This window comes from Danio rerio, chromosome 21 (genome assembly GCF_052040795.2).
Source record: "Danio rerio strain M-AB ecotype USA chromosome 21, GRCz13ab, whole genome shotgun sequence".
In the NCBI taxonomy this organism is placed as follows: Eukaryota; Metazoa; Chordata; class Actinopteri; order Cypriniformes; family Danionidae; genus Danio; species Danio rerio.
The window spans coordinates 9,537,865-9,562,500 of NC_141041.1; the positions used below are offsets into that span (position 1 = coordinate 9,537,865).

General features: G+C 37.2%; 1 protein-coding gene across 6 annotated transcripts in view; it reads right to left on the reverse strand.

The window, feature by feature from the left end:
- nek6 (NIMA-related kinase 6) overlaps positions 1–24,636 on the reverse strand; it is a 35,947-nt gene that overhangs the window by 6,855 nt on the left and 4,456 nt on the right. For 5 of the 6 annotated variants that reach the window (XR_015519994.1, XR_015519995.1, XR_015519996.1 and 2 more), the window contains exons 2-7: positions 11,291–11,350; positions 8,098–8,241; positions 4,438–4,500; positions 4,241–4,351; positions 820–928; positions 623–730 (exon numbers count right to left, since the gene is read on the reverse strand). Coding sequence is in view for 3 of the 6 variants with exons in the window: in XM_087300734.1 (XP_087156860.1) it covers positions 623–730; positions 820–928; positions 4,241–4,351; positions 4,438–4,500; positions 8,098–8,241; positions 11,291–11,350 (595 nt within the window). In the remaining 3 variants the exon portion in view is untranslated. The remainder of the gene's footprint in view (positions 1–622; positions 731–819; positions 929–4,240; positions 4,352–4,437; positions 4,501–8,097; positions 8,242–11,290; positions 11,351–24,636) is intronic. The other variant, XM_087300736.1, reaches the window with a different exon arrangement.

The following is a 24,636-nucleotide window of genomic DNA, read 5'->3' on the forward strand; positions in this document are numbered from 1 at the left end:
CTATTGCTGGCCTGCCATCTAAGCTGAGTGATCAGGGCAGAAGAGCCTTAGTCAGCAAGGTGATCAAAAACCCAAACAAAAAGAGTGAGTAAACGATGACAGATTTTCCACTTTTGGAGCACCATCCCTTTAATTTGAATAATTTGACACAATATCTCATTCAAAGATTATTAGTATGGTCATATGTGTATTTATATGCAGTGTTTAGTCTAAAATATTACTAATGGTAATATTTTATTTTAAGTAATATCTTATATGCAGGCCCGTGCAGAGATTGTCCAAAGATGTGAAGGATATATATATATTTTTTAATTTATTGTTGTTGTCGTCGTGCGCGTACTGAAGGACGGGAGGGGGGGGGGTGTCGCGAGGGTACTTTTGATCATTTTGGAAGGACACTTTCTATCCAAGACTGAAAAGGGCATGTGCACTGCACAGGTTAAGCCGTATGTGTGCACGTGCCTGCTTATATGTGCCTACATTAGCTTCTATTACACACTATCACAGAGAGTAAAAGACAGATTTTTTTTTTTTTCAACTATTACTTTACAATGTTTAGTCGATGTCAAAAGTAAACGTAAAAAGCCCTCCTGAATGTTGGTTGTGCGCTAGCCAGTTTTACCTAGAGAGTGTGCAGCAGTGGTTTTGGAGCTGAAGAATCGCCCCAGTCCCAGGTCTCCGAGTTTGACCTCTCCGCTAGCTGTGATGAAGACGTTGGCTGGTTTTATATCTGATTTGTTCACAGACACACAAAAAAAACAGCTTGTTAATGAAAAATATCATGCATCATTTTTATAGAAATAATGTTAGAAAGTGTACCTCGATGCATGACTCTGCGGGAGTGCATGTGTTCCAGTGCACTGCAGAGCTGTACAAAATACTTCCATATCGTCCGCTCGGGAATCAACCGCCGCTTCTTCTTAAAATGCTACACACGTTACACAAAATATGAAATTGACATGAATACATTAAAAAAAAACCTACTTGTCAAGTATTATTCAGATTTTATTGTAGTTTTATTAACAGTTTGATTTAGTCTTGGTTTTCAGTGATCATTTAGTTGGGTTTTACTTATTTGAATATGCACTCACTGGCCACTTTATTAGGTACACATGTTCAACGCAGATTTCTAATCCGTCAATCACATGGCAGCAACTCAATGCATTTAGGCATGTAGACATGGTCAAGACGAACTGCTGCAGTTCAAACTGAGCATCAGAATGGGGAAGAGAGATGATTTAAGTGACTTTGAACTAGGGCTGCACGATATATCGTTTCAGCATCGAAATCGCGATGTGCGCATCCGCGATAGTCACATCGCAGGAGGGTGCGATGCAAAAAAAAAAAATAAATAAATTATATATATATTATGGGTGGAGCCGAACCGGAATACGGTATTCGGAAAAGCAGGAATAGAGTGTTTTTACGAATACTTATGTCAAACAATACTTGATAAATTATTTGTATTTGGGAACAAGAAAAACATTATATCAAAAAGCTGCGTTTCCTCATGAGACCGCAGTGCATGCCCGCGTGAGTGAGTGAGTTAGTGAGTGAGACGTTCAGGAGTCGGTGGGCGGGGTTGGGCCGGGGTAAGGAGACTGAGCAGGCTGCTTCTCTATACAGCAACAGAGAAGGCTTGGCAGAGCGAAAAATACTTTTCTGCATTACTATTTTTGTTTATTTTATCATACTAAAATAACACGTGACAGAAGTTCACTCAAAAGTGAAAGTTCTTTCTGTTATTAATTACTAACACTCCCGTCATTCCTACTACTTTCAGAGCATAAATTTTGATATTTTACCATATGAAAATGCAATGCAGTTATGAAAATTGAGAAATCAAAGCAATACAGAGATCTGGTCCCGCGTCAGGTCAGGGTGCACCTAACCTTAAAAACGCAGACGCGGCGGAGGCGCACTAAACTCACACGGGAAAGAACTGGGCATTCAATTCATGTTTTAGTGAAATAATTCTTTAAATACAGCTCTTTTGATCTCTAAAGGGGAAAAAAGCAAAAGAAATGTGTCGTTAAATTAATTTTAGCAAAGACGCAACTGCCTGTCATTTTCACATTCGTTTTTCAGTTAGGGATTTGGTCTATTAGAGTAATCTAATAAAATTGTTTTGTTGAACACTGTAGTCTACACAATAATCGATATTATAATTTATTATATACATTAGCTATTATTAAAACTAAACTATACAATTGATAAAACAAAACCCTTTTTAATGTTTGCTTTCATTTTGACACCGCTAACAGTTGTAATAAGAAACATCACATTATGCAGAAGCATGCAGTCTCAAGTTAAAAACACCTTTTGAGTTTAAAGATGATCAGCCTGCCAAGTCAAGTTTACAGTGTCATAAATGAAATGGGTAGCATGAGTAAAGGGGATTTGCCCAGCACACAACCTCATGCGCTGCAGGTAGGCTGAATGATAATCTTTAAAAATATATAGGCTATGCAATACAAAACTTTAAACATTTAATTATTTTTTAATGAAAAGAAAAGAAATCAGGAGAGTAAAATATAATTTAAACCACTGGTCTGGCGCTGATACTTTATTGTTTGTATCCAGAAGAAGGGGAAAAAAGCAGATGAAAACCTGGCTGGGGAGACGGCGATAACATATCAGTTCTTCAGCAAAGATCACGACATCATTGTGATGCGTTTATCATACAACGCAGTTCGTGTTTATAATCATTAATATTAACTAGTATTAGTTCTCTCTCTAGACTTAGTTTTAGGGCTTGTTCTTGTCGGCGCAATATAGCCTCGGCTTATTGCACGTACGAATCCGATTGTGAAGAATGATTAAGCGCTTGCATTTTTTATTGCATCCTTTTCGCAAGTTATTCATTTGTTTTGTTTTTTAAGTGGTGCGAACATTATTTACTGGCAAACATGTTCCTCGATCTCGTACATCAACAAATAATGTAGCCTATTTAAGTTAATTTACCTTTTATGTAAAAATTAAGGAATAACCGAATTTAATATTAATAAATAAAACATTCGTATAAACGTACATGTTTATTTTTAAACTTTCGTTAATAAAACAACACAAAACTGTTTATAAATATTGTAGTTAAATATTACATTACTTTAACTGCTTGAAACTGTATAATAATAACAACAATTAAACGTTACATTTTTAAGAACTTAACAAATATAGAGCACATTTGGGTGTGGTAAAACTGGCGATTTGCATCATGGATGTGCATCCGACAAATCTGTAGCAATTGCATGATGCTATTACATCAATAAGGAGCAAAATCTCTGAGGAATATTTCCAGTACCTTGTTGAATCTATGCCACAAAAGATTAAGACAGTTCTGAAGGCGAAAGGGTGTCCAACCCGGTACTAGTAAGTTGTACCTAATAAAGTGGCCAGTGAGTGTATAGCATACATTTATAGTTAATATATTATATATTATACTAGACTGTTGCGTCATTTTAAACCTGGCTTGAAAAACTAGCTTGAAGGTTTAAAGTAGTCAGGAAAAATGTTAGTTTATAGATAAACAATGAATGCTGCTTAGCATGTGTAATCACATTATTAGCACACTGACTGTATCTGGTTGTTGCTAGATTGGATATGGTTGCAGGCGGAAGTTAACAAGAACTATTTATATTATTTATAAAATTTCCCATTTGTTGTATTTTATTAACGTCTACCCCAACCCTAAACGCAATCGTCACAGTAATGTAAAAACAGTAGTTGTATGTTATCTAATAAATTACTTAATAAATTGTATTTTTAACGCCTACTCCCATCCCAACCCTAAACCCAACAGTCACAGTACTTTAAATATATTAATTATTGTTATACTGTGTCATAAAAAAAATGCTGCTATATTAATGTGCATATCACACTTCCAGCCAACCACATATCCGATCTAGACTTTACCCACGTAGCATCTGATAACACGTGATAATGTTTAAGCACATTGCTAGCTTGTTTCTATCTAAAATAAATTCACTGTTAATATGTTTTAGCATATTGCTAGCCTGCTTAAACACATTTCCAGCCTATTATTAAAATCTCTGCTAGCATGTGTTATCATTTTAGCACATTTCAAGCATGCCTTAACATTGTACTAGCACATTTCTAGCATGACTTAACACACTCCTAAAATGTTTTAATTCAAGACAAAATCCAATAAAATAACTAAAATGTGATTTATCTTTATTAATGGAAGAGTATTTATTAAAGTATTTAATCATGCAAGACTGACCATAATCATCTGAGAGAGGTCACCGGCACTTGCTAACTCCAAAACAATATTGAGCTCGTTGTTTGCAATAAAAGAATCCAGATACTTTATGACGTTCGGATGGTTCAATTGCTGCAAGTACAGAATGAAGATAAAGCATTACAAATGTCCACAAATAGAGCCTCATGCGTGTTAGTTTTAAAATGCAAGCTACTTACCTTTAACAAATCAATTTCTTTAACGCAGTCCTGTCTGGCTTTAGCATCCATCATTTCGAAGATCTAAGAAAACAACACGTGTTATAACATGCGCATAAATGCAACGCACAGCTAACTCTGCATAGGTTTACCATCAATTGCATTGCACATATTTACATTGTTATATCAGTTTGTATTTAAAGAGGACCTATTATGCAAAAATCACTCACTTTTACAAGTGGTTTAAAAACAGTTGTATGGCAACAGAGTGTGAATGTAGTCAGCCTTTAACGGTAAAACATTCATTCATTCATTTTGTTGCCGGCTTAATCCCTTTATTAATCCGGGGTCGCCACAGCGGAATGAACCACCAACTTATCCAGCATGTTTTTACGCAGCGGATGCCCTTCCAGCCGCAACCCACTCTGTGAAGTATCCTCACACACTCATTCACACACACACTCATACACTACGGACAATTTAGCCTACCCAATTCACCTGTACCGCATGTCTTTGGACTGTGGGGGAAACCAGAGCACCCGGAGGAAACGCACGCGAACGCAGGGAGAACATGCAAACTCTACACAGAAACGCCAACTGAGCCGAGGCTCAAACCAGTGACCTTCTTGCAGTGAGGCAACAGCACTACCTACTGCACCACTGCGTTGCCTTAATCAAAGAGCTTAGAATGACCAAGAGGCGACACTCTGGTGTAATTTGGGAAACAGCCACTAGAGGGTGCGGCGGTCATTTTGGAATGAAAACTCCAATAGAACAACAGCATATTATAAGTCTGTAAAATAAACTGTTAAAAGTGCTGATGTTAGTGATAATACGTGTTGTATTGTCGTCTTTTAGGTTGTATATCAACTTTAATGCGCTTTTTTAATAAATAAATTAAAAACAAAGCAGCTGCTTGCCATCGCGACAGTAATGAGATCCAATGGACGGCCGATCACTTTCACTCCAAAAATGCGGAATCCGAGGCTGTTGCTGGGCGCTGCTGTTGCAATGGAACGTTCTATTGAGTGTCGCCTCTTGGTCATTCTAAGCTCTTTGCCTTAATGGTAAAAATGAATTGAGAATTCTCACTTTTATACGTGTCATCAGAGGGGAAAAGCCCCACCCACCATTTAGGAGCTTCCACAGATATTATCAGTAGGCTTCACTTACATCCGCGACCTGCCCCCCCACCCCCAGACTCTTCATTACATCTGCGATCTCTCCTACCCCCACTCCCGCTCTTCATTTATATCCGCGATCTCCACCCACCTGCCACCCCACCTTCCCCGCTCTTCAATTACATCTGTGATCTCCAACCACAGTTCAGTTTCTTCCATGAAAGCGACACTAATGATTTCAGCTGCGCCCCTGCCCACCCATTAGTGTCAATTTCCCCCTTATTAGCATAGACAGCCCTGAGTGAGAAGCAGCCCTCTGCCATTAGAGTTTTCATCTAAAACCTAGCTTAAAGGTAATGTCAGCGACTAAGGCTGCATTTACACTGCAGATCTTGATAGTCAATTCCGATTTTGCGACTGTATCTGTTTTTTTTTTTGATGACCTGCGTACATCATCTTTTAAAAGTGACTCGTATCCGGTCACCTGCATTTACACAGCACACGGCAAAGGAGCAATGACCAGGAAAAAAAAAACAGGCGCTGACTACCAGCTGACAATTAAAGAGTGCTCTTTTCACTATTCCTGTCTGTAATCTGTTCGGAGCTTCCCATTTGGTTCCCATTTGTCCATCTTCTTTTGATGTATAGGCTTTTTTTAAACCTATAGGCATCTTAATGTAATGTCCATGGTGTGATTTATACATGTGATGTAGTTATGCACTAGTTTTATATTAGTTTCAAGAGTTCACACTTAGATACTGTTTGACAACTTGTTAGCAAGTTAGCAGGTTTGGCATGCTGTCCCGGGAGAGAACCCTGAGCTCGGAGATAGTTGAGCCCAGGGCTCCCGCCAGGTCCATAGAGCATGTAAGGGGAGTATGAGATCAGGTGTTCTCGAAAGCTCCCCTCGGCAAAAGAGGAAAGGAGGAGAAGGGGTGGATGGGGGGTTTCTTCGGGAAACGAAGATAAGGGAGTAGTTCTTAGCTAGGCTCCTTATAGTGAGTTTGGATCAATCTGATTGGCTAGCTAATGTGTAGATGAGTGGCCAGCTGCAGTCAATCATATCACATGCTCCTCTCGAAATTAGTTTGTGAAACTTCATTTATTGGTTAGCCTACGTGGCGGACATTGCTCTCTCTCACTCTCGTTAACATGCTTAAACACCTGTGCAATATGACTGTATAAAAGCTGTTTAAGTCCTCGTGTATGAGATTTAAGGTTTTGGACTCTGAAGTCTGTTCTGTAAAGAAACTGCCAGACTTGACGTCATTCGCTATGGTGTTTAATGATTCGCGACTCGCATTGACTGGTGAAAATCCGATCTTCCTGCTTACACTGCAGACACGAGAACATAGATCCGATTCATATCAGATAAATTTACACGTGAACAAGGCCTGAATCTGATTTGAGTAAATCGAAATCCGTGTGATTTGTTCCTGCTTACACGTACATGGGCCATATCTGATCTGTGCCACATGGAAGAAAAAAAAACTATTGGAATTAAGTCACTTGAACAGTGCAGTGTAAATGTGGAGTTTTAGATGCACAAATGAACACCGTAGTTTCCACAGACTGTCTTCTTCTGAGCCACTTCTGACATTTTCAGTTTTTCACCAAGATCCTGCTTTCAATTTGCCACTATTCTGATGCATAAATGTTAGTAGCTCCACCCCCTTTTTGAAAAGAGTGCACACTCTGATTTAAATTTAAAGCGACAGTCAACAAAACGGCACAATTTGTATCCAAGCCTAAAGGCTGATTTATACTTCTGCGTCAAATGCCGGCATATGCTACGGCGCTGACGCATAACCCTTCACCTTGGCCGTTGGCGTCGCTGACGTGCACCTCTCAAAAAATGTAACTACACGTCGCAACGACGCGTAGCGCAAGCTCTGTGATTGGTCGGCTTGGTAGCGCTGACGAGTCTGGGCGGGACCGAGAGCAGCGTGAATAGTGCGAGCCTGATGGAGCGATTGTTTACAAGTGTGGAGTCCCGTGAAGGAGCTCCGGATGGAAAGTTTTGTTTTGTGTTTACCTCATAGTTAAAGTTGTTGCACGTCCGCCGGTTCCTGCCTCAAAATGAGCGAGTTTGAGCCACTTGTACATCCCGGAAGTGTTCAGGAAAAGCAAAACAGCAGCGAAGAAACTCGACACAGAGGAACATTAACACCTCACTGCCAACTAGCGTTTCGAAAGTCTTAATGCAGACCAGCAGAGACAGCGCGCAGAAGTATAAATGCACAGCTACACGTGTGTTGCATGTGCTGTGGGTTACGCCGGTCACTTGACGCAGAAGTATAAACCAGGCTTTAAAGGGGCTGCTTCAAAGGGTATTTTGAGCTAAACCTTCACATACACACTCTAGGGACATCAGAGACTTATTTTAGATCTTTCAAAAGAGAGTATATTTTAATAGTTCCTCAAATTTTCATTCATCACAATTGCACTGTGTAGAAGTGTAGATCAATCGCTCTGATATAGAAAGCACATTGATGCACATATTATGCAACCTCAATACTATAGTAAAAGTGACTTAAAATGTTATCTCAGAACCGCTCACCTGTACTTTCTTTAGTGCAACTTTCTGGTTGTTCAGTAGACATGTGGCTCTATAGACTTCACTGAACTGACCGCGGCCGATCTTCTTCTCTATGAGGAAATTCGACAGATTCGAACAGTATCCAAATACATATCCGAAACATCCCTGTAGCATAAACAGAAGAACATCAGGTCATGGAATAAAATGTGTATATGCTCAACGCAAATTCAGGATCAGGGCTTGCCAGATGCATTCAAGTAAATGTAAAATGTAACACCGTCTACACCTGATGTGAAAAATAATAGTTAAATGCAAAGGAAATTTAATAATACAAAATTATAGAAAAAACCTAAAAAAAAAAAAAAAGACCCAGTCATGGATAATACCATTCATTTTCTTCATTGGGAAACTGTTATTTAATAATATTAATTGTGATAATTACATTTAAGACAGGACATTTGTGAGCTCTGAAGTTGTTGACTGATATTATTGAAGCCATATGTTTGGCTTTTAAAAATAGCCATGTATAATAGCAGAATTTGTGCAGCAAAAACTACATTACTGCACACTGAGGAAGGCTTTGTGCCGAAACGTCTGTCTGTCTGTTATCACCCGTAAAATGTAAAAAAAAGTAAAAATAAAAACAGTATGAAGCAATTGAGTGTGAATTATTACCTTCTTTTGAATAGCAAAAACTACATTACCCATAATGCTCTACAAAAAATTCCATCAATCAGAGTGAATTCCATCAATCATCAATTTTTACCTCTGTCCAATTTATTAATTACAACTAATGTCCTGTATGTAGCTGAAGCTGATCGGTCAGCTTGTATTTTGTTTATTGTTTTGTATTTCATTATTTGAATGTGTATTAGTTTATGTTATAACTTTCCTTGTTTCCGGTTGGCTTCAGTCAGAGGTCACGTGATCTTTCGTGATTGATTTAACCTGTGAGAGTTTGTATGGATAGCAAATTGGGATCTTAACTCAGGCACCTGTTAAATGCTCCTGCTTATTCTACAGCTGGTTATCAAGCCAACACGGTAAACTACACGTTGTATATTATTTGTTTATTTTGATGTTATTTTTGATGGTGTTTGTGTAAAACATTCGGTTTGTTTGTTCATTTTTTCATTTTCAGGGTGTTCAATAAACAAAACGCATCAGTATTTGGGAAGCGTGGACCGTTTTAATAACCGGCGGGTTGCTACACTGCATAGACACAACCATAAACTGAAATGGTTTATATTTCTCTGGCATTTTTATATTCGCTGCTTCATTTGCAGTGCTTCATGGGATCATAGTTTATTGCCTCTAATACACAATTTTGTACCTTTTGTCTTTTGTTCAGTGCAATGACTGATTGGTTTGTTCTTATGATGCTTTAATAAAGTCTTTCAAAACTACATGCGCACTTTATACTGTTAAAAATCGGCTACTTTAGGCTGAGGGGTGACACGATGGCTCAGTGGTTAGCACTGTCGCCTCAAAGCAAGAAGGTCACTGGTCTGAGTTTCGGCTGGGTCAGTTGGCATTTCCATGTGGAGTTTGCATGTTCTCCCCATGTTTGCATGGGTTTCCTCTGAGTGCTCCGGTTTCCCCCACAGTCCAAAGACTAAATTGGCTGTAGTGTCAGTCTGTGAATGAGTGTGTATGGATGTTTCCCAGTACTGGGTTGCAGCTGGAAGGGCATCTGCTGTGTAAAACATATGCTGGATAAGTTGGTGGGTCATTCCGCTGTGGCAACCCCTGATAAATAAAGGGACTACGCCGAAAAGAAAAGGAATGACTGAAAAATCAATTTGTCTAAGGACAAGATGAATCCGTTTTTTAACTTCCCAACTGTTGTACTCTGTATTGTGTAGACTCCGTGTAGCATGTTCCTCTAATAGACCACAGAGGAACAGAAAGTGTCAGTGAGAGTCAGAGTCGTGTGGTAATGTCAGCTTTATCAGTAAGATGATTCATAAAAACTCCTCTAATAACAGCATGTGCCCGCATGTGTGTGTGTTTGTGTAAGTGTGTGTATGTACTTATGTGGTTTACGAGGACAAAATTGTATAATGAAATTGTGAATGAAAATGAAATATAATGAAAACGACATGAAAATGATCTGGTTGTACTGTATTAAGGTAGTGTACGAGGACGTGCCTTGTGTCCTTGTAATTCAAAACGCTTAAATATAATACTTGAAGGGATAGTTTACCCAAAAATTAAAATTGTCATCATTAACTCATAATTCACTTGTCACAAATGGTAATACGCTTCTAACATTTTTCGAGGTCTCCTATTTTGTGTTCAACAGAAAAAAGAGGTTTGATAAATCTTTGAAACCACTTTTTTTTGGTGAACTATTCATTAACAGGGTCTTTTGATATTCAGAATTTGCCACAGGTGTCCTCTGAGGCTTGTATTTGGGTTATATCAGGGGCAGATTTAACCAATAAGCAACGTAAGCAACTTCTTAGGGCCCCAAGAAATCTGGGGGCTCCCAATAAATACCTTTTTAAGTTTCTATAAATTATTTATATAACATAGCAATCAAATCAGATGAAGATTTAAGCTGCATCCTAAGTCGCATACTTATGCACTATTCTACGCCATTTTGTAGTATAAATAGTGTAAGTAGTGTGTTCACACTGAAAACTCTAAAAAATAATAAGTGCACTTTAATTACCCGGATGATGCACTCATTTAGCCGCTAAAGTGAAGTGTGGAATAATGGACACTTCACGGACTCAATGACCGCAGGTTTGACCATGTAGCGGAAGGGGCGGAGCTATCGGGCGCACATGTTGGATAACTTTATTCTATATGGTGAAAGCAAAATTCTCATACGAGAGTGATTATAGCGCCTCCCAATGGTGAATGCAGTTACACTCACGGCAGGTATTATTTGATAATTCGGTCGTTTATTTCCCTGATTTGTCAACCGTCAAATGTCATTAGGGAAACGGTTTTAATTTCCGCTTAGTAAAAAACCATTGCATTATGATAAAGACGTAGAAAAGAAAACCTTATGATATAAGATAAAGACAAAATACAATAAATAAAAATCAAAAAGTTGCATATTAGAACTGCTGGGTCAAAACTCAAAATCACTAAATTTGCCCATGGGTCATATAGTGTTTTTTACAATATAGACTGCATTATGCCAGAGCGTCCTCATAAACCATATTTACAATCATGCGTGTCTGTTTTTGTGTGATCAGACCTCATTGTAATTTTTATTCTTATCTTGAAGGCTGTTCTGCTCCATAATGACATTACAGACCTACAGAAAAACACAAAGGGCACAAAGTCAATCAAACTGCTGACATTCACAACATCTTCACTTACAGATGGCTTTGTTTAATAGCGTATATGCGGTTGTATGCTAAAGCAGCGGTTCCCAACAGGGACCCACTAGGGGTTCCTCAGCGAGCTTTCTAGGGGGTCGCGTCATAATCTAAAAAAATCTTTAGCAGTGGACAATTAGGAGAACGATCATGTTGCCTTAGTTCATTTTATCCCCAAGCTCAGTGGTCCTCAACCACCGGTCCATAGATAAATTGGTAGCGGGCCGCACAATAAATCATTAATTATTTCCGTTTTATTTATTATCCGATTCTGAAGGATTTTTATTTTGAAAAATCTTTTATTTTGAAAAATGACCGTATTCTTTCTCTTGCATCTTTGTCACTTGAGCACCCAAATTTAACCCACAACCAGCAAAATAAGTAAGAAACAGACGTCTTTACAAAGTTTCTTTACTAAGGGAAAAAGGCCCGGTGAAAAGGTTAAAGGATTAAAAGGTTAAGGACCACTGCCCTAGCTGACCAAAAATGGACAAATTTGTAATCCGTCCACCACTAAAAAAGAGTCTCACTGATTCGCCTCACAGCAATCCACACACTTATTGATAGAGCATAACAAATAACATGCAAGTAATGAATTGTAATAGCCTATATTATTTTTTTCCCAACACCAGTGTGAATACTGATATATTTGTTATTGAATGTCAAATAGGGTCAATTTAAAGGCCAAAGGCTTACGTTTTTCAGTTACAAATGGCCCACTGATGTTTTGCTTTTATTTAACATTAGGCTATTTTCCTTAATTCATTCATTCAATTTCTTTTTTGCTTAGACCCTTTAATAATGCGGAGTCGCCACAGCAGAATGAACCTCCAACTTACCCAGCACATGTTTTACGCAGCGGATGCCCTTCCAGCTGCAATCCATCTCTGGGAAACATTAGGCTATTATTTGTGCATAAACATATCTAGATAAAGTAATAAACATACCGTTTGTTTGAAAATAATTTTTTTTGTCATCATTACTGCAAACTTATGAGCGATTATATCATTAAATGTGCCCCCCTCTTATATTATTTTCTGGGGGAAAAGGGGGTCAAAAAAAGTTAGGAACCACTGTGCAAAAGGACTTTTAATTTGTCAGTAACCTGGGTTAAGCATTTCTGGTAAAATGCATACCATTACAAAATCGGCTCGATTAAGGTCTTTTTTTTTCTGTAAAAATCAGCGACATCCACTGGCTGAGTGATATCCGATATAAAGTGGGTCTCAGATTGTACAAGAAGCACTGCATTAAATTACATTTTTCCCCACCATGTATTTAAATTAAGAACATTTATTTTACCCCAGTATATTCAATGGAGCTTCTGCGCTAGCCTGCTGATTCTGACATACGTGTGCGAGTAACTGCTTTTTGTCTCGTTTTACGCTTAAAAAACTAAATGCATGCCAAAGTCTATTTAACTGATTATATTACAACATCGATGCTGTAAAAGGAATTGTATAAAATGGAAAAAAAGTCACATTAACCGTCCACCGGAAGTTTATCAGTATGGGAAGGAACACTAGCTCCGCGTATACTCTATTGGAGCTTTTCAGGACTGGTTAAAAGAAATCCTGATGTGTTCAAACAAAGCTTGAGGTCATGTGTGTTAACTGCATTTGCTTTTATTTAGGAAAAGTCTTTTGAAGAAATCCTGAGCTCTATATCTATCTCTAGTATGATTTACTATCAGAAATAAAAAAAAAATGGTCGTGTTCCCTTTTTTAGAGTGTATGTAAACTTCTGGTTTCAACTGTATATGTGTGGTGTAATCGGTCCATGAGCAGCATCAGCTGTGAGAGTGTAATCAATGTAGACTTGTTGGAGCAGGTGTGTGTGTTGCATGACTGGATCTTGTAGTCCATATACTAGCAGATTTGAAGTTCGCCAGCGATCTGCATTGGCTAGATTGCTGGTGACTGATGATATAATAACTATTTCTAATACCATTTAATAATAATAATGTTCAGTAGTGTGTTTCTCATTTATAAATGTGGCATATGCACACAATGGAGGTGAAAACGTTCATACATTAAAAATTCCGACGCAAAATTTGTAGTCTATAAAAAACAAACTTGATGATGGAGTTTACTTGCGCACATTTTCCCAAGTAAACTTATTTAACTTTAACATTACTTAAATGACTTAACTGAACCACTTTAAAGCATATGAGCCTTAATCATTGATAGCATGGAAAATACTATGTGAATGTATGGCTAATGGAACATTCTTCCCAATATCTTCTTTGTGTTTAACAAAAAAAAAATGTAAACCGTTTTTTTCTATCCCTTTAAACATCATAATACAAATGTATTTGTTTAAAGGGCACCTATGATGAAAATCAACTTTTGTGAGCTGTGTGGTCTGTATTTACAGTATAGTGCAGGGGTGTCCACACTCAATCCTGGAGGGCCGGTGTCCTGGAGAGTTTAGCTCCAACCCTAATCAAACACACCTGAACCAGCTAATCAGGCTCTGACTAGATATACTAGAATCTTCTGGGCAGGTGTATTGAAGCAAGTTGGAGCTAAACTCAGCAGGACAGCTGCCCTCCAGGACCGAGTTTAGACACCCCTGGTATAGTGTGTCCACTGTGGTATTGGAGTGATATAAACCCAACAAGTCTCATTTTTTAAATTTGCTGACAGTAAAATAGGACTCAAATCCCAGAGATTTTTGAGGCTCACTGCAATGAGTGCGGTTTTCCCTGCTCACCGAGTTGATTGACAGGTGTCATGTTTCTTTAATAACATGTACATAGAAATGTCCACAGAACATTTTTTGCAAAGAAACTGGGATTAAAATATTTGTTAGTGTTCCCCTCATCCATCGATGTAGAAAGGATGTAAAATGATAATTTTCATAATTTAAACAAAATGTTTGCATACTGACCAACAGGAAACTCCCAATCATAGATATATTTATATATGTGTATATCTGGATGGCCAGTCCTACACTGCACCTTGGTCTCACATTCATTTCATAGGAGTGCTACCCTGTACTAAAATGGCGGCTCTATTTACACATTCCTTCCAATAGACAACAATAGCTAGGCAACATCTAATGTAAATATTTATGGTGAAAACAAGTGAAGTGTATTTATAAACTAATTTCGAGAGGATCACGTGCTTATGATTGCTTGCAGCCGGTCCCGCAATATTCAGTTTATGATTCACAAATCAGATGATTTCTAAGCCACTGTAAATACACTATGTTTTATATAACAGCCATCTTCGTTTTGAATAATCCCCCCTTCCACCACTACTCCTCCTCCTTTGACACCGTGGCCCAGTGGTTAGCACTGTCGCCTCACAGCAAGAACATCACTGGTTCTAGTCCTTACCAAGCCAGCCAACAGTTCCTCCCACCGTCCAAAAACATGCAACTTAAGTTAATTGACTAATCCAAATCGGCACCATAGACATGCTCCTAGTAAGTAGTTATCTCTTAAGAGCAATCACTATCTGTACATTAGCTACTACAGCAGGGAAGTTCTCGAGATCTACCTGAGCTCAAACTCCAGTCTCGCCTTGCAGGGAGCCCCGGGCTCGAGGATCTTATGAGCTCAGAGCTCTCTCCCAGGACTGCATGCCAAACAAGCTTTATAATCAATCATCAGCTAAGTGTGTGAACTCTTGAAGTACATGAAATAAACTTACATGGTATTTTGGGTTAATGAGCTGTATTTTAGCTTCATCTGTGTCTGTTTCTATATCTAGCGGCTGTTTATGTGACATAATGCATGATGAGAAGCAGACACGCTCATGTGAATGGCAGGCGGGCAGAAGCAGCTCATTTGCATTTAAAGCCACAGGCTACAAAAACAGCTACAATGTATTCAGACACCAAAATGGGCAGATTCCGGGATGAATAATCTGATAGGTGTCTTGAGCTGAAACTTTACAGACACATTTTGGAGACACTAAAGTCTAATCTAACATCTTGTAAAGGGGTTAAAGAAATGCCTTTTTAAAAAGAAGTACTCTGTCATATTATTAACTAGTATTTTACCTTTTCTTTTTTACAATGCATGATTTATCCTCCACTTCTTCCAAACCTGTTTCAGTTTCTTCTCTTTATCATGAAGCGAGATATACTGAAGAATTTTGGGGAGGGAAAAAAACTTTTTAAATTATTATTTTTTTAACAGGGTACTGTAAAAACTTTGGTAACACTTTACAATAAGGTCCATTAGTTAATGCATTTACTAACATGAACTAATCATGAACAACACATGTACAGCATTTATTAATATTAATTAAACATTTACTAATGCATTATTAGCATCCAAGTCCGTGCTTGTGAACATTAGTTAATGCACTGTGAGTTAACATGAACTAACCATGAACTACTGTATTTTCATTAACTAACGTTTACTAACATGAATAAATACTGTAGTAAATGTATTGTTCATTGTTTGTTCATGTTAGTAAATGCATTAATTAACATTAACTAATAAACCTTATTGTAAAGTGTGACCAAAACTTTTGTAGATGTCAATAGCTGCTTTTTAGCAAACTTCTTCACGATATCTTGTTTTGTTTAAAGAAAGAAATCCATAAATGTTTCAAAGCACAAGATATTTTCATTTTTGTGCGATCTGTCCCTTTAAATGGGTAAATCACAGTTGCATTCACGAAAACTCTTCTTGCCAGTTGGAGCAATCTTATCTCAGTTTTTTATCTGAAACACCCATGCTGATAATACTCAGGAAAATTCTTTTCAAATTCTAAGGTACTAAACGTGTGGGTCATAATCAGCATCAAGGAAGGAGAGATCAAAATGTGTGCAGTGAAGCGTGTAGTTTTGGAGTTCTGGAGAAATCACAGGTTTTTTTTTCATACTGAAAGCAGATCACTCAAGGCAAGCCATTTAGATGTTTAATCCTTCACAGTATAGGAGTTTTTATCAACAACTTAAACTTCATCGATTAGAATGTAAATGCTTGATATACACTAGGCATGGGCTAGTTTAAGTTTCTGATGGTATGATAACCTTCGATAAAAATATCAAGGTATTGTGATTACTGCTCTAAAATAAGTTCTTTTTAAATATCTGGATAAAAACACAACTTTTTTCCCCATTGAACACAATATACTAATAATATACTTAATAAACTAAATTGGCCATTGTGTGTGTGTGTGTGTTGTGCTGTGGTGACCCCTGATGAATAAAGGGACTAAGCAGAAGGAAAATTAATGAATGAATGTTTGCACCTTGATGCAGTTTTTTTTTTTTGTGTCTAAATTAGCATTAATTAGATCAGACATAAAACATATTTTAACTGGTTAATTATTTTAATACCATTTAATAAATAAATTATTTAAAAACATAGCTAATAAAAAGGGAAATGTTATATCATAAGAAATATTGCTATCGCAATACTCTGACAATATCACATATTTTTACAGTATCATGCAGCCTTAATTTTCACAAATAATTTATATTAAAATTACCGTTTTTATAGAACCAGTTCAATTGTTGAGATGAAGTGTAAACAATTGTACAACCAATCACACTAAATACTTATTAAAAAAGGTTTTTAATAGCAAGAACTATCTCTGAACTAGTAAGAACTGAATAAAAATGGCAGATTAGGGCGACATTTACTGTAACTGTGCAAAAGTACAATTCTCAATATCAAAAATGATACTCTTTGCTACCTGAAATTGTATTCCTGATGCCAAGAAATGCATGACATTATTAATATTATCAAGAATTAACTTTTTACCTGCCTTTATTACTAGTAGAAATCCTATTTTCTCATCAAGAATTCCAGTCTTATATATTGAACCGTAATTGTTTATAGCGGTAAATCATATCCTTGTAATGAATACGTCAAAACAGCTTGCCATAGATTCATATCTCGTGTCTATCTGATACCTGATCGGTTTAAAATAAAAAAGTGGGACAATCCTGGTGTCAGATTTGCGAAACCGGATCAGCATGTTTCAAAGCACACACACTGCATGAATGCATCTCTAATCCGTGGAAACAGACGTTATCAGCGCCAGTCTTCAGGGCACACGTTTACTTCCGCACTGTATGCCTTGACATGTACCAACAAATCCAGTTTTATTTTAAACTCCAGACAAACCTACTGACCCACTTTCGCTAAACACACATAAACAACAAATGGCTTTTCCTGCAACATTCTGTGCCTACGAGGCATAATAAAGGATAATTAGCTGAATGAGTGCATGGCGTATGAGTGAGCTTGTTTTTAAGCATGTATATGTGCATCTGCTTTATGGCACTTCTAAAGGCAAAAGTGGGTCCAACCCGGTACTAGTAAGGTGTACTTAATAAAGTGGCCAGTGAGTGAGTTTGAGTGTGTGTGTGTGTGTGTGTACAAAAACATAGATGTATAGATAGGGTATATCACTGCTTGGTAAACGTCAGGCGGTTACTAGATAGGCTTGTTTGAAAACCACACTTTTCAACAGACTTTGAGATTATTTATTATCATCCACTACAGGAGAAGCCGAGAATATAGAGTTAGGACAAGAGGTCTGCATAAAACTGTCTACATGAGTACAGTAGTAATGCTGAATACTGTAGTCAAACTAAAAAATCATATACTGTAATAGTTCACACTATAAAGGGTACATATCAGTCTCCTTCAAGTAATAAAAAACAAACAAGTCAGTTCCTGCACGCATAGATGGAGAAAAACAGGTCTGCAGAAGCAGAAAAATACAAAGAAAGAGAGGTTTTGGGGAGGGGAAGGAGAGGGCGGACCTGTACTAATTTCCTTTCATTCATATGAAGAAAAACGCAAAGGAAAAATGATATCCTACCGCCTGCCATAGTGCCACTCTTCACACACACACACTCCCACACTGACGCACACACATTTGTACAGATATCTTTATGGGGACTTCCCTTCAACGTAATGATTTTAATGCATGTACAAGCTGTATATTCTCTCCCTCTACCCCAACACTACCCTCATAAACCATAAACCCTCATGAACCAACCCTAACAGGAAACAATCTGCATTTTTACATCTTCAAAATATTATTCTGTGTGATTTATGAGTTGTTTTTCTCATGGGGACCAAAAAAAAAGTCCCCATTAGACATGGGCCGGTTAGTTTCTAACGGTATGATAGCCTTGGATAATAATATCACGGTTTCACAGCATCACAGTATTGTGATTACTGCTGTAAAACAAGTTCTTTAAATGTCTGGGTAAAAAATAAAAAATTCCCCTCCGCTGAACAAAATATATTTTATTTTAGGAAACATTTATAATATTTTGGAATAGTAAACATGTGAGGCTAAATGATCACAAGAAATCCTTGACTTCATTAGTGTCAAAAGCACAGATTTCTTTACAACACATTAAAAAACCCTCACAAATACCCTAGGAACAGGAAATTTTAGCGGTTTTAAAACCCTGACTTTCCCAAACCACTGTAAACCTTGAAACCAGTTATTGTACCATGCCTAGTCGCCACAAGATCACTATTTACCAATATTGCTATACTTGTTGAAACAACTGGTCCCCACAATGTGAGGAATACAAAAGGCACACACACACTCTCAGACTCGCAATTGAGTGCCTAACCCAAACCTCATCCTTAACCCAAATCTAACCCTTACCCTAAAACCAACTCTTAACCCCTTAAACAGCCATTTAAAGGTGAGCCAGAAAAACGAAAAGCAGCCAAAATATCCCCACTGTATTCTTTTAGTATACTGAAAAAAATTTTGTCTGCAAAATTGTTGCAAACATTTTATGTGTTGAATTTAAACAAACTAATTAAATTTAGTAATGTTCAACTTAATTTGTTTGTTTGAATTCAACACATATAAATTGTTACATATATGCATGCACACACACACACACACACACACACACACACATACACACTAGGCAGACCCCCTAGTGTTTCATGATTATATATAATCTTTTTGTGTGTAAATTGCTTATTTATTTATTATTATTATTATTTATTTATTTATTTTATTTTATTTTTTTGCGCTTAAAATTTAAAAAAAAATTGTGGTAATTCCCAGACATTTGCGGAAAATTTTGTAATTTAAAAAAATATATGTTAGATGTGCAATCTTCTTGACACAAATGATAAAAATAAAGCTTCTTTATTTTGGTCTCTTGTCAAGAAAATCTAAAACAGGGATCTGTTCTTCGTACCTTGCTTAAATGATGATTTGACAGATCCTGGACCTGGATCTTTTAATCTTGATAACTGATCTCTGGCTAATTTGGTTCATCAAACAAGTTTGCAAATCAGATTAAAATGTCTGGACGAACTGATCTAAGATCGCTGCATGTGTTGTGAAGGACAGATATATCCATCCTTAAAATCCTGATCAGCAATGCAACGATTGGCTGACGGCACAGAAGCTTAATGACATCATCTGATTAATATTCAATTATCCATGTGAGCAAAATTACATCAAATTCATAGTAAACAGTTTGTTAAATATGTTACACAATAACTTTCCACCTTTGTTGTGAGCTGCAGGCTTTATACCTTCATGTGTCGAGAGTATTTAGCAATTTATTTAGTTTTACAGTTAGAGCAGATTTTCTTTATGATAGAGGCCATAGTAGTATAGTTGCCGGTTTCTTAATCAGTGTAAAGAATAACAGGATGTTAAAATAATCATCTCAAAAAACATAAAAAAAACATCTTTATGACTGCATAAATGTATTATTCCTTTAAAAAAGTCGCATATTGCGCATGTCTATTTTCATACACAAATTATACTAAAGCGATCGTACGCGTTTGCATCTAAAAAGTTCATATCAATAAATTTTTTCTTCGAACCACCAGGTGGCAGTCTTTGTACTTATTTCAGAGTGCAGATTGCATACGTTTTAATACTATACCTTATTTAACTAATATATATATATATATATATATATTAGTTAAAAAAAATTATTTACTATTTTCCCAAGTGTATATAACTACTACTGTAAGAAGATATTAGAATTCCGTACATACGTTCAGTATTACCTTTGCTTGAACTGACCCAATCTAATCCTGTTTATATGAAGTGAGCCTGCTCCCGAGCAGGTTTGAGCTACCAGAACTGTTGCTATGACAACAACTCTCAGATCAGTTTTGAAGAACAAAACGATCCTGGATCATGTCAAATCGTCAATAACCAAATCCAGCTAACTCAATCCACGTACTAAGAATGGACCCTAGATCTAAAATGGTAGGGATTAAGCCGAAGGAATGCTGTATACCCACAATTTTACTTTCTCTCAGATTTCACACCCTGGAGCATCTGACATCATGTACCTGCTACACACATTGCAAATGGTAAATCATTCATTCACCATTCATTCATTCATTCATTTTCTTGTCAGCTTAGTCCCTTTATTAATCCGGGGTCGCCACAGCGGAATGAACCGCCAACTTATCCAGCAAGTTTTTTTTATTTACGCAGCGGATGCCCTTCCAACCGCAACCCATCTCTGGGAAACATCCACACACACTCATACACTACGGACAATTTAGCCAACCCAATTCACCTGTACCGCATGTCTTTGGACTGTGGGGGAAACCGGAGCACCTGGAGAGAACCCACGCGAAGGCAGGGAGAACATGCAAACTCCACACAGAAACGCCAACTGAGCCAAGGTTCGAACCAGTGACCTTCTTGCTGAGGCGACAGCACTACCTACTGCGCCACTGCCTTGCCATGCAAATGGTAAATGACAATACAAACTCAACTTCTATATTCTGCAATGATCACAATGCAATATCAATGCTGAAACAATATATTGTGCAGCCCTAATAAACAGTATAAAGTCTGTATAGTTTAATAGAACTCATCTTTATTACACCTCCAAACATTTAAAGTTTTTGTGGCCAGATTGTTTAAACTCTCTTGAAATGCACAGTCACAGGCCTTAAAAACACATGCAAATGATGAGCTTTCACTCTATTGTGGTTTATTGTAGCAGTAACTCTATAAATCACATCTTCTGTAGCGTCTGGTCACCTATAGTTCAGTCTCAACATTGCATATCTTGCGATGTGAATAATGTGGATGCGCACGTTGCATTATCGATGCTGAAAGGATATATTTTGCAGCCCCAACACACACACACACACACACACACTCACATGGATACAAACACACTCAAACAAAGAGCATAACGAAGACACACATCTAAATGTGCAACACATTTCAAACACACCACAACACTAAAACCACATGTGCTGCTGCTGCCGTGTGTATTTTCAGATGTGTTAAAGAGAATCTTGTTTTCCTGAGAAACCCTAGAATACCTAGAAACCTTAGATGCGTCATCTGCCTATTTCTGTCTAAACAGGCATTGTGTAACGGTAGGTGTGTTTACAAATGCATAGTAGCACACCATTACGTCTGCGTTCAGGGGTTATTACAGGCAACAACCATAAAACGACAAGCATTTTGGTTACTTATGTTAAAGTAATATATAAAGCTATTTGAAATGATCATGTGACTAAATGCATTGTAGTTTAGAGCTGTTAAGTAGAATGAATGGTCCCACTTTATATTAAGTGTATTTACTTACATCAAAAAATAAATACAATGTACTTACTGTATTTATAATGTATTTGAGAACACTTGTGGTGCTTTTGAGTTGGGATAGAGGTTGGGTTATGGACAGGTTTGGTGGCATGGGTAGGTTTAAGGGTGGGTTAAGGTGTAAGGGATGGTCAACAGTGTATTTACAAATGTAATTACAAAAGTTAACTACAGATGTAATTACATACATGTATTTAATTAGGCATAGGTACACAGTAAATACATGTACTTACACAATAAGTACATTGTAACAAACTATTAATTCCTGTTCAAGTACATATTAGTTAAGGCCACTTAATATAAAGTGGGACCGAATGAATTATTATTACTATGCACATAGTTCATTTGCTTAATAGTTTTAAGGCAACAGTTTTACACCGCTTTAGTCAACTAATTGCTTTAAATGCAGTGGGTTTACTCTTTTTAAGTCAACTAAGCACTTTTACAGTGTAAACTAAAATAAAAATTCATACAAAGTATATAGGCACATTTTAAACTAACAAAACTAGTAAAAACTGACAAGTCACATTGGAAAAATGCATACACTACCTGACAAAAGTCTTGTCGCCTATCCAAGTTTTATCCAAACAAATAATAACTTGACTTCTAGTTGATCATTTATTATCAAAAGTTGGCTTATATGACAGGCAAAGGCCTCTAGATTACGCTTATTTTACCAAAATTAAACATGATCATGTCTTAATTATTAATTACTTAATTAGGACAGTAAGGTCTGACTTTGCTTAGACAAAAGTCTTGTCAGATAACAGTATTAAGGCATGCTGCAGTGGGAAAATAATGAATAATGTGTATGACTCCCATGAGCTTGGTGGACTGCATCCATACATCTCTGCAATGACTCAAATCACTTATTAATAAAGTCATCTGGAACGGCTAAGAAAGCGTTCTTGCAGGACTCCCAGAGTTCATCAAGATTCTATGGATTCATCTTCAATGCCTTCTCCTTCATCTTAACCCAGACATGCTCAATGATGTTCATATTTGATGACTGGGCTGGCCAATCCTGGAGCACCTTGACCTTCTTTGTTTTCAGAAACTTTGATGTGGAGGCTGCAGAGATGTATGGATGCAGTCCTCTAAGCTCATGGGAGTCATACACAATATTCATTTTTTTCCACTGCAGCATGACTTTTAATTCTATACTGTGCATTATTTCTGTTAAGTGACAAGACTTTTGTCTAAGCAAAGTCAGACCTTACTGTCCTAATTAAATAATTCAAAATCAAGGCATGATCATGTTTTATTTTGGTAAATAAGCGTAATCTAAAGGCCTTCGCCTTTCGTAAGCCACTTCTGATTTCAAATGATCAACTATAAGTTAAGGTTTTATTTGTTGTTTCTAAAACTTGAATAGGCGACAAGACTTTTGTCAGGTAGTGTAGACCTATCACTTAAAGGGACAGTTCACCCAAAAATAAAAATGACCTCATCTTTTATTCTACCTCACATGATTTTCCTCACATTCTATAAAACATGTTCTTTTGTGTCGAAGCGAAGAAAGAAAATAGGTTTTAAACAAGTGAAGGATGAGTAAATGATGCCAGAAAATTCATTTTTCTGGGTGAATGATCCAATAGTAACCCCTATAGGAAATCCCACAATATTTGTAATGTCGTCATTCTTCTCTGTGGTGAATTTGTGTCTGTGGGTCTTTTGTATATGGTGGTTGTTTGAATGTTGGCTAATAAACGTTCAGTTCAATAAAAAGGGATTTAAGACAAACGGATGAAGATGAAACGGATTTAAGCGGTGGTCTTTCTTGAGGAAGTGAGTTCAAGCCGTCTGTCTTCCTCTAACTCTCCTGTGAGTCACACACTTGTGTTTCCGCTCGATAAAATGTTACAGTCTCAACAGCAAAAACCCCTGACACACATCCACAATCTCACTTCCAAAAAAGCCTTAGCATGCAGAGAAACACACACACACACACACACACACACACAAACACACACACACACGTCTGATCAAAGAGACAGTGCGTGATAACATCTACTCATCTGTGGAAAAAAAGCCCACATCACAGCTACATCGTAATCTGTCGCAAAAATGTGAACAATGTAGCACCGATCTTCTGCACCTCCAAGACAAAGAAAAATTCATGATCAGTTTGAGTCATTTTACATGCATATACTCAACGCAACCTTGACTAAATATATTGGAGTAAAATGACAACTTGACAATACCAGGGGCTGTGAACTATGTAAGCTATAAATAAATGAAGAACTAAAACTAAATTAAACTAAAACACTCACTGACACTCTTTAAATAAAATCTTAATTGCCAAAAATAAATACTCGATTTCAGAATTCCATCACAATCTCTTGGCAATTCATAACTGTTTGATGTTAGTGGCTAATTCAAATTCATTTGTACGATCTCATTCATACATTAGGGGTTGAGGTTAGGGGTGGTGCTTGAGGGCACGCCTCATTTAAAAAAATTGTATGTTTCCATTTGCTGCTTTTCTAAGGCCCTGTCTGCATGAACGTGGGTATTTTCAAAACACACTTTATTTTTACACGTTTTCGCTGTTCGTCCATGTCCATATTGGATGACTGAAACCAAAACTTTCTGAAAACTCTGGCCAGGCTGAAGATTTTCCAAAAGTTTAGATCATTTTTTATACCATATACATGTTTTTT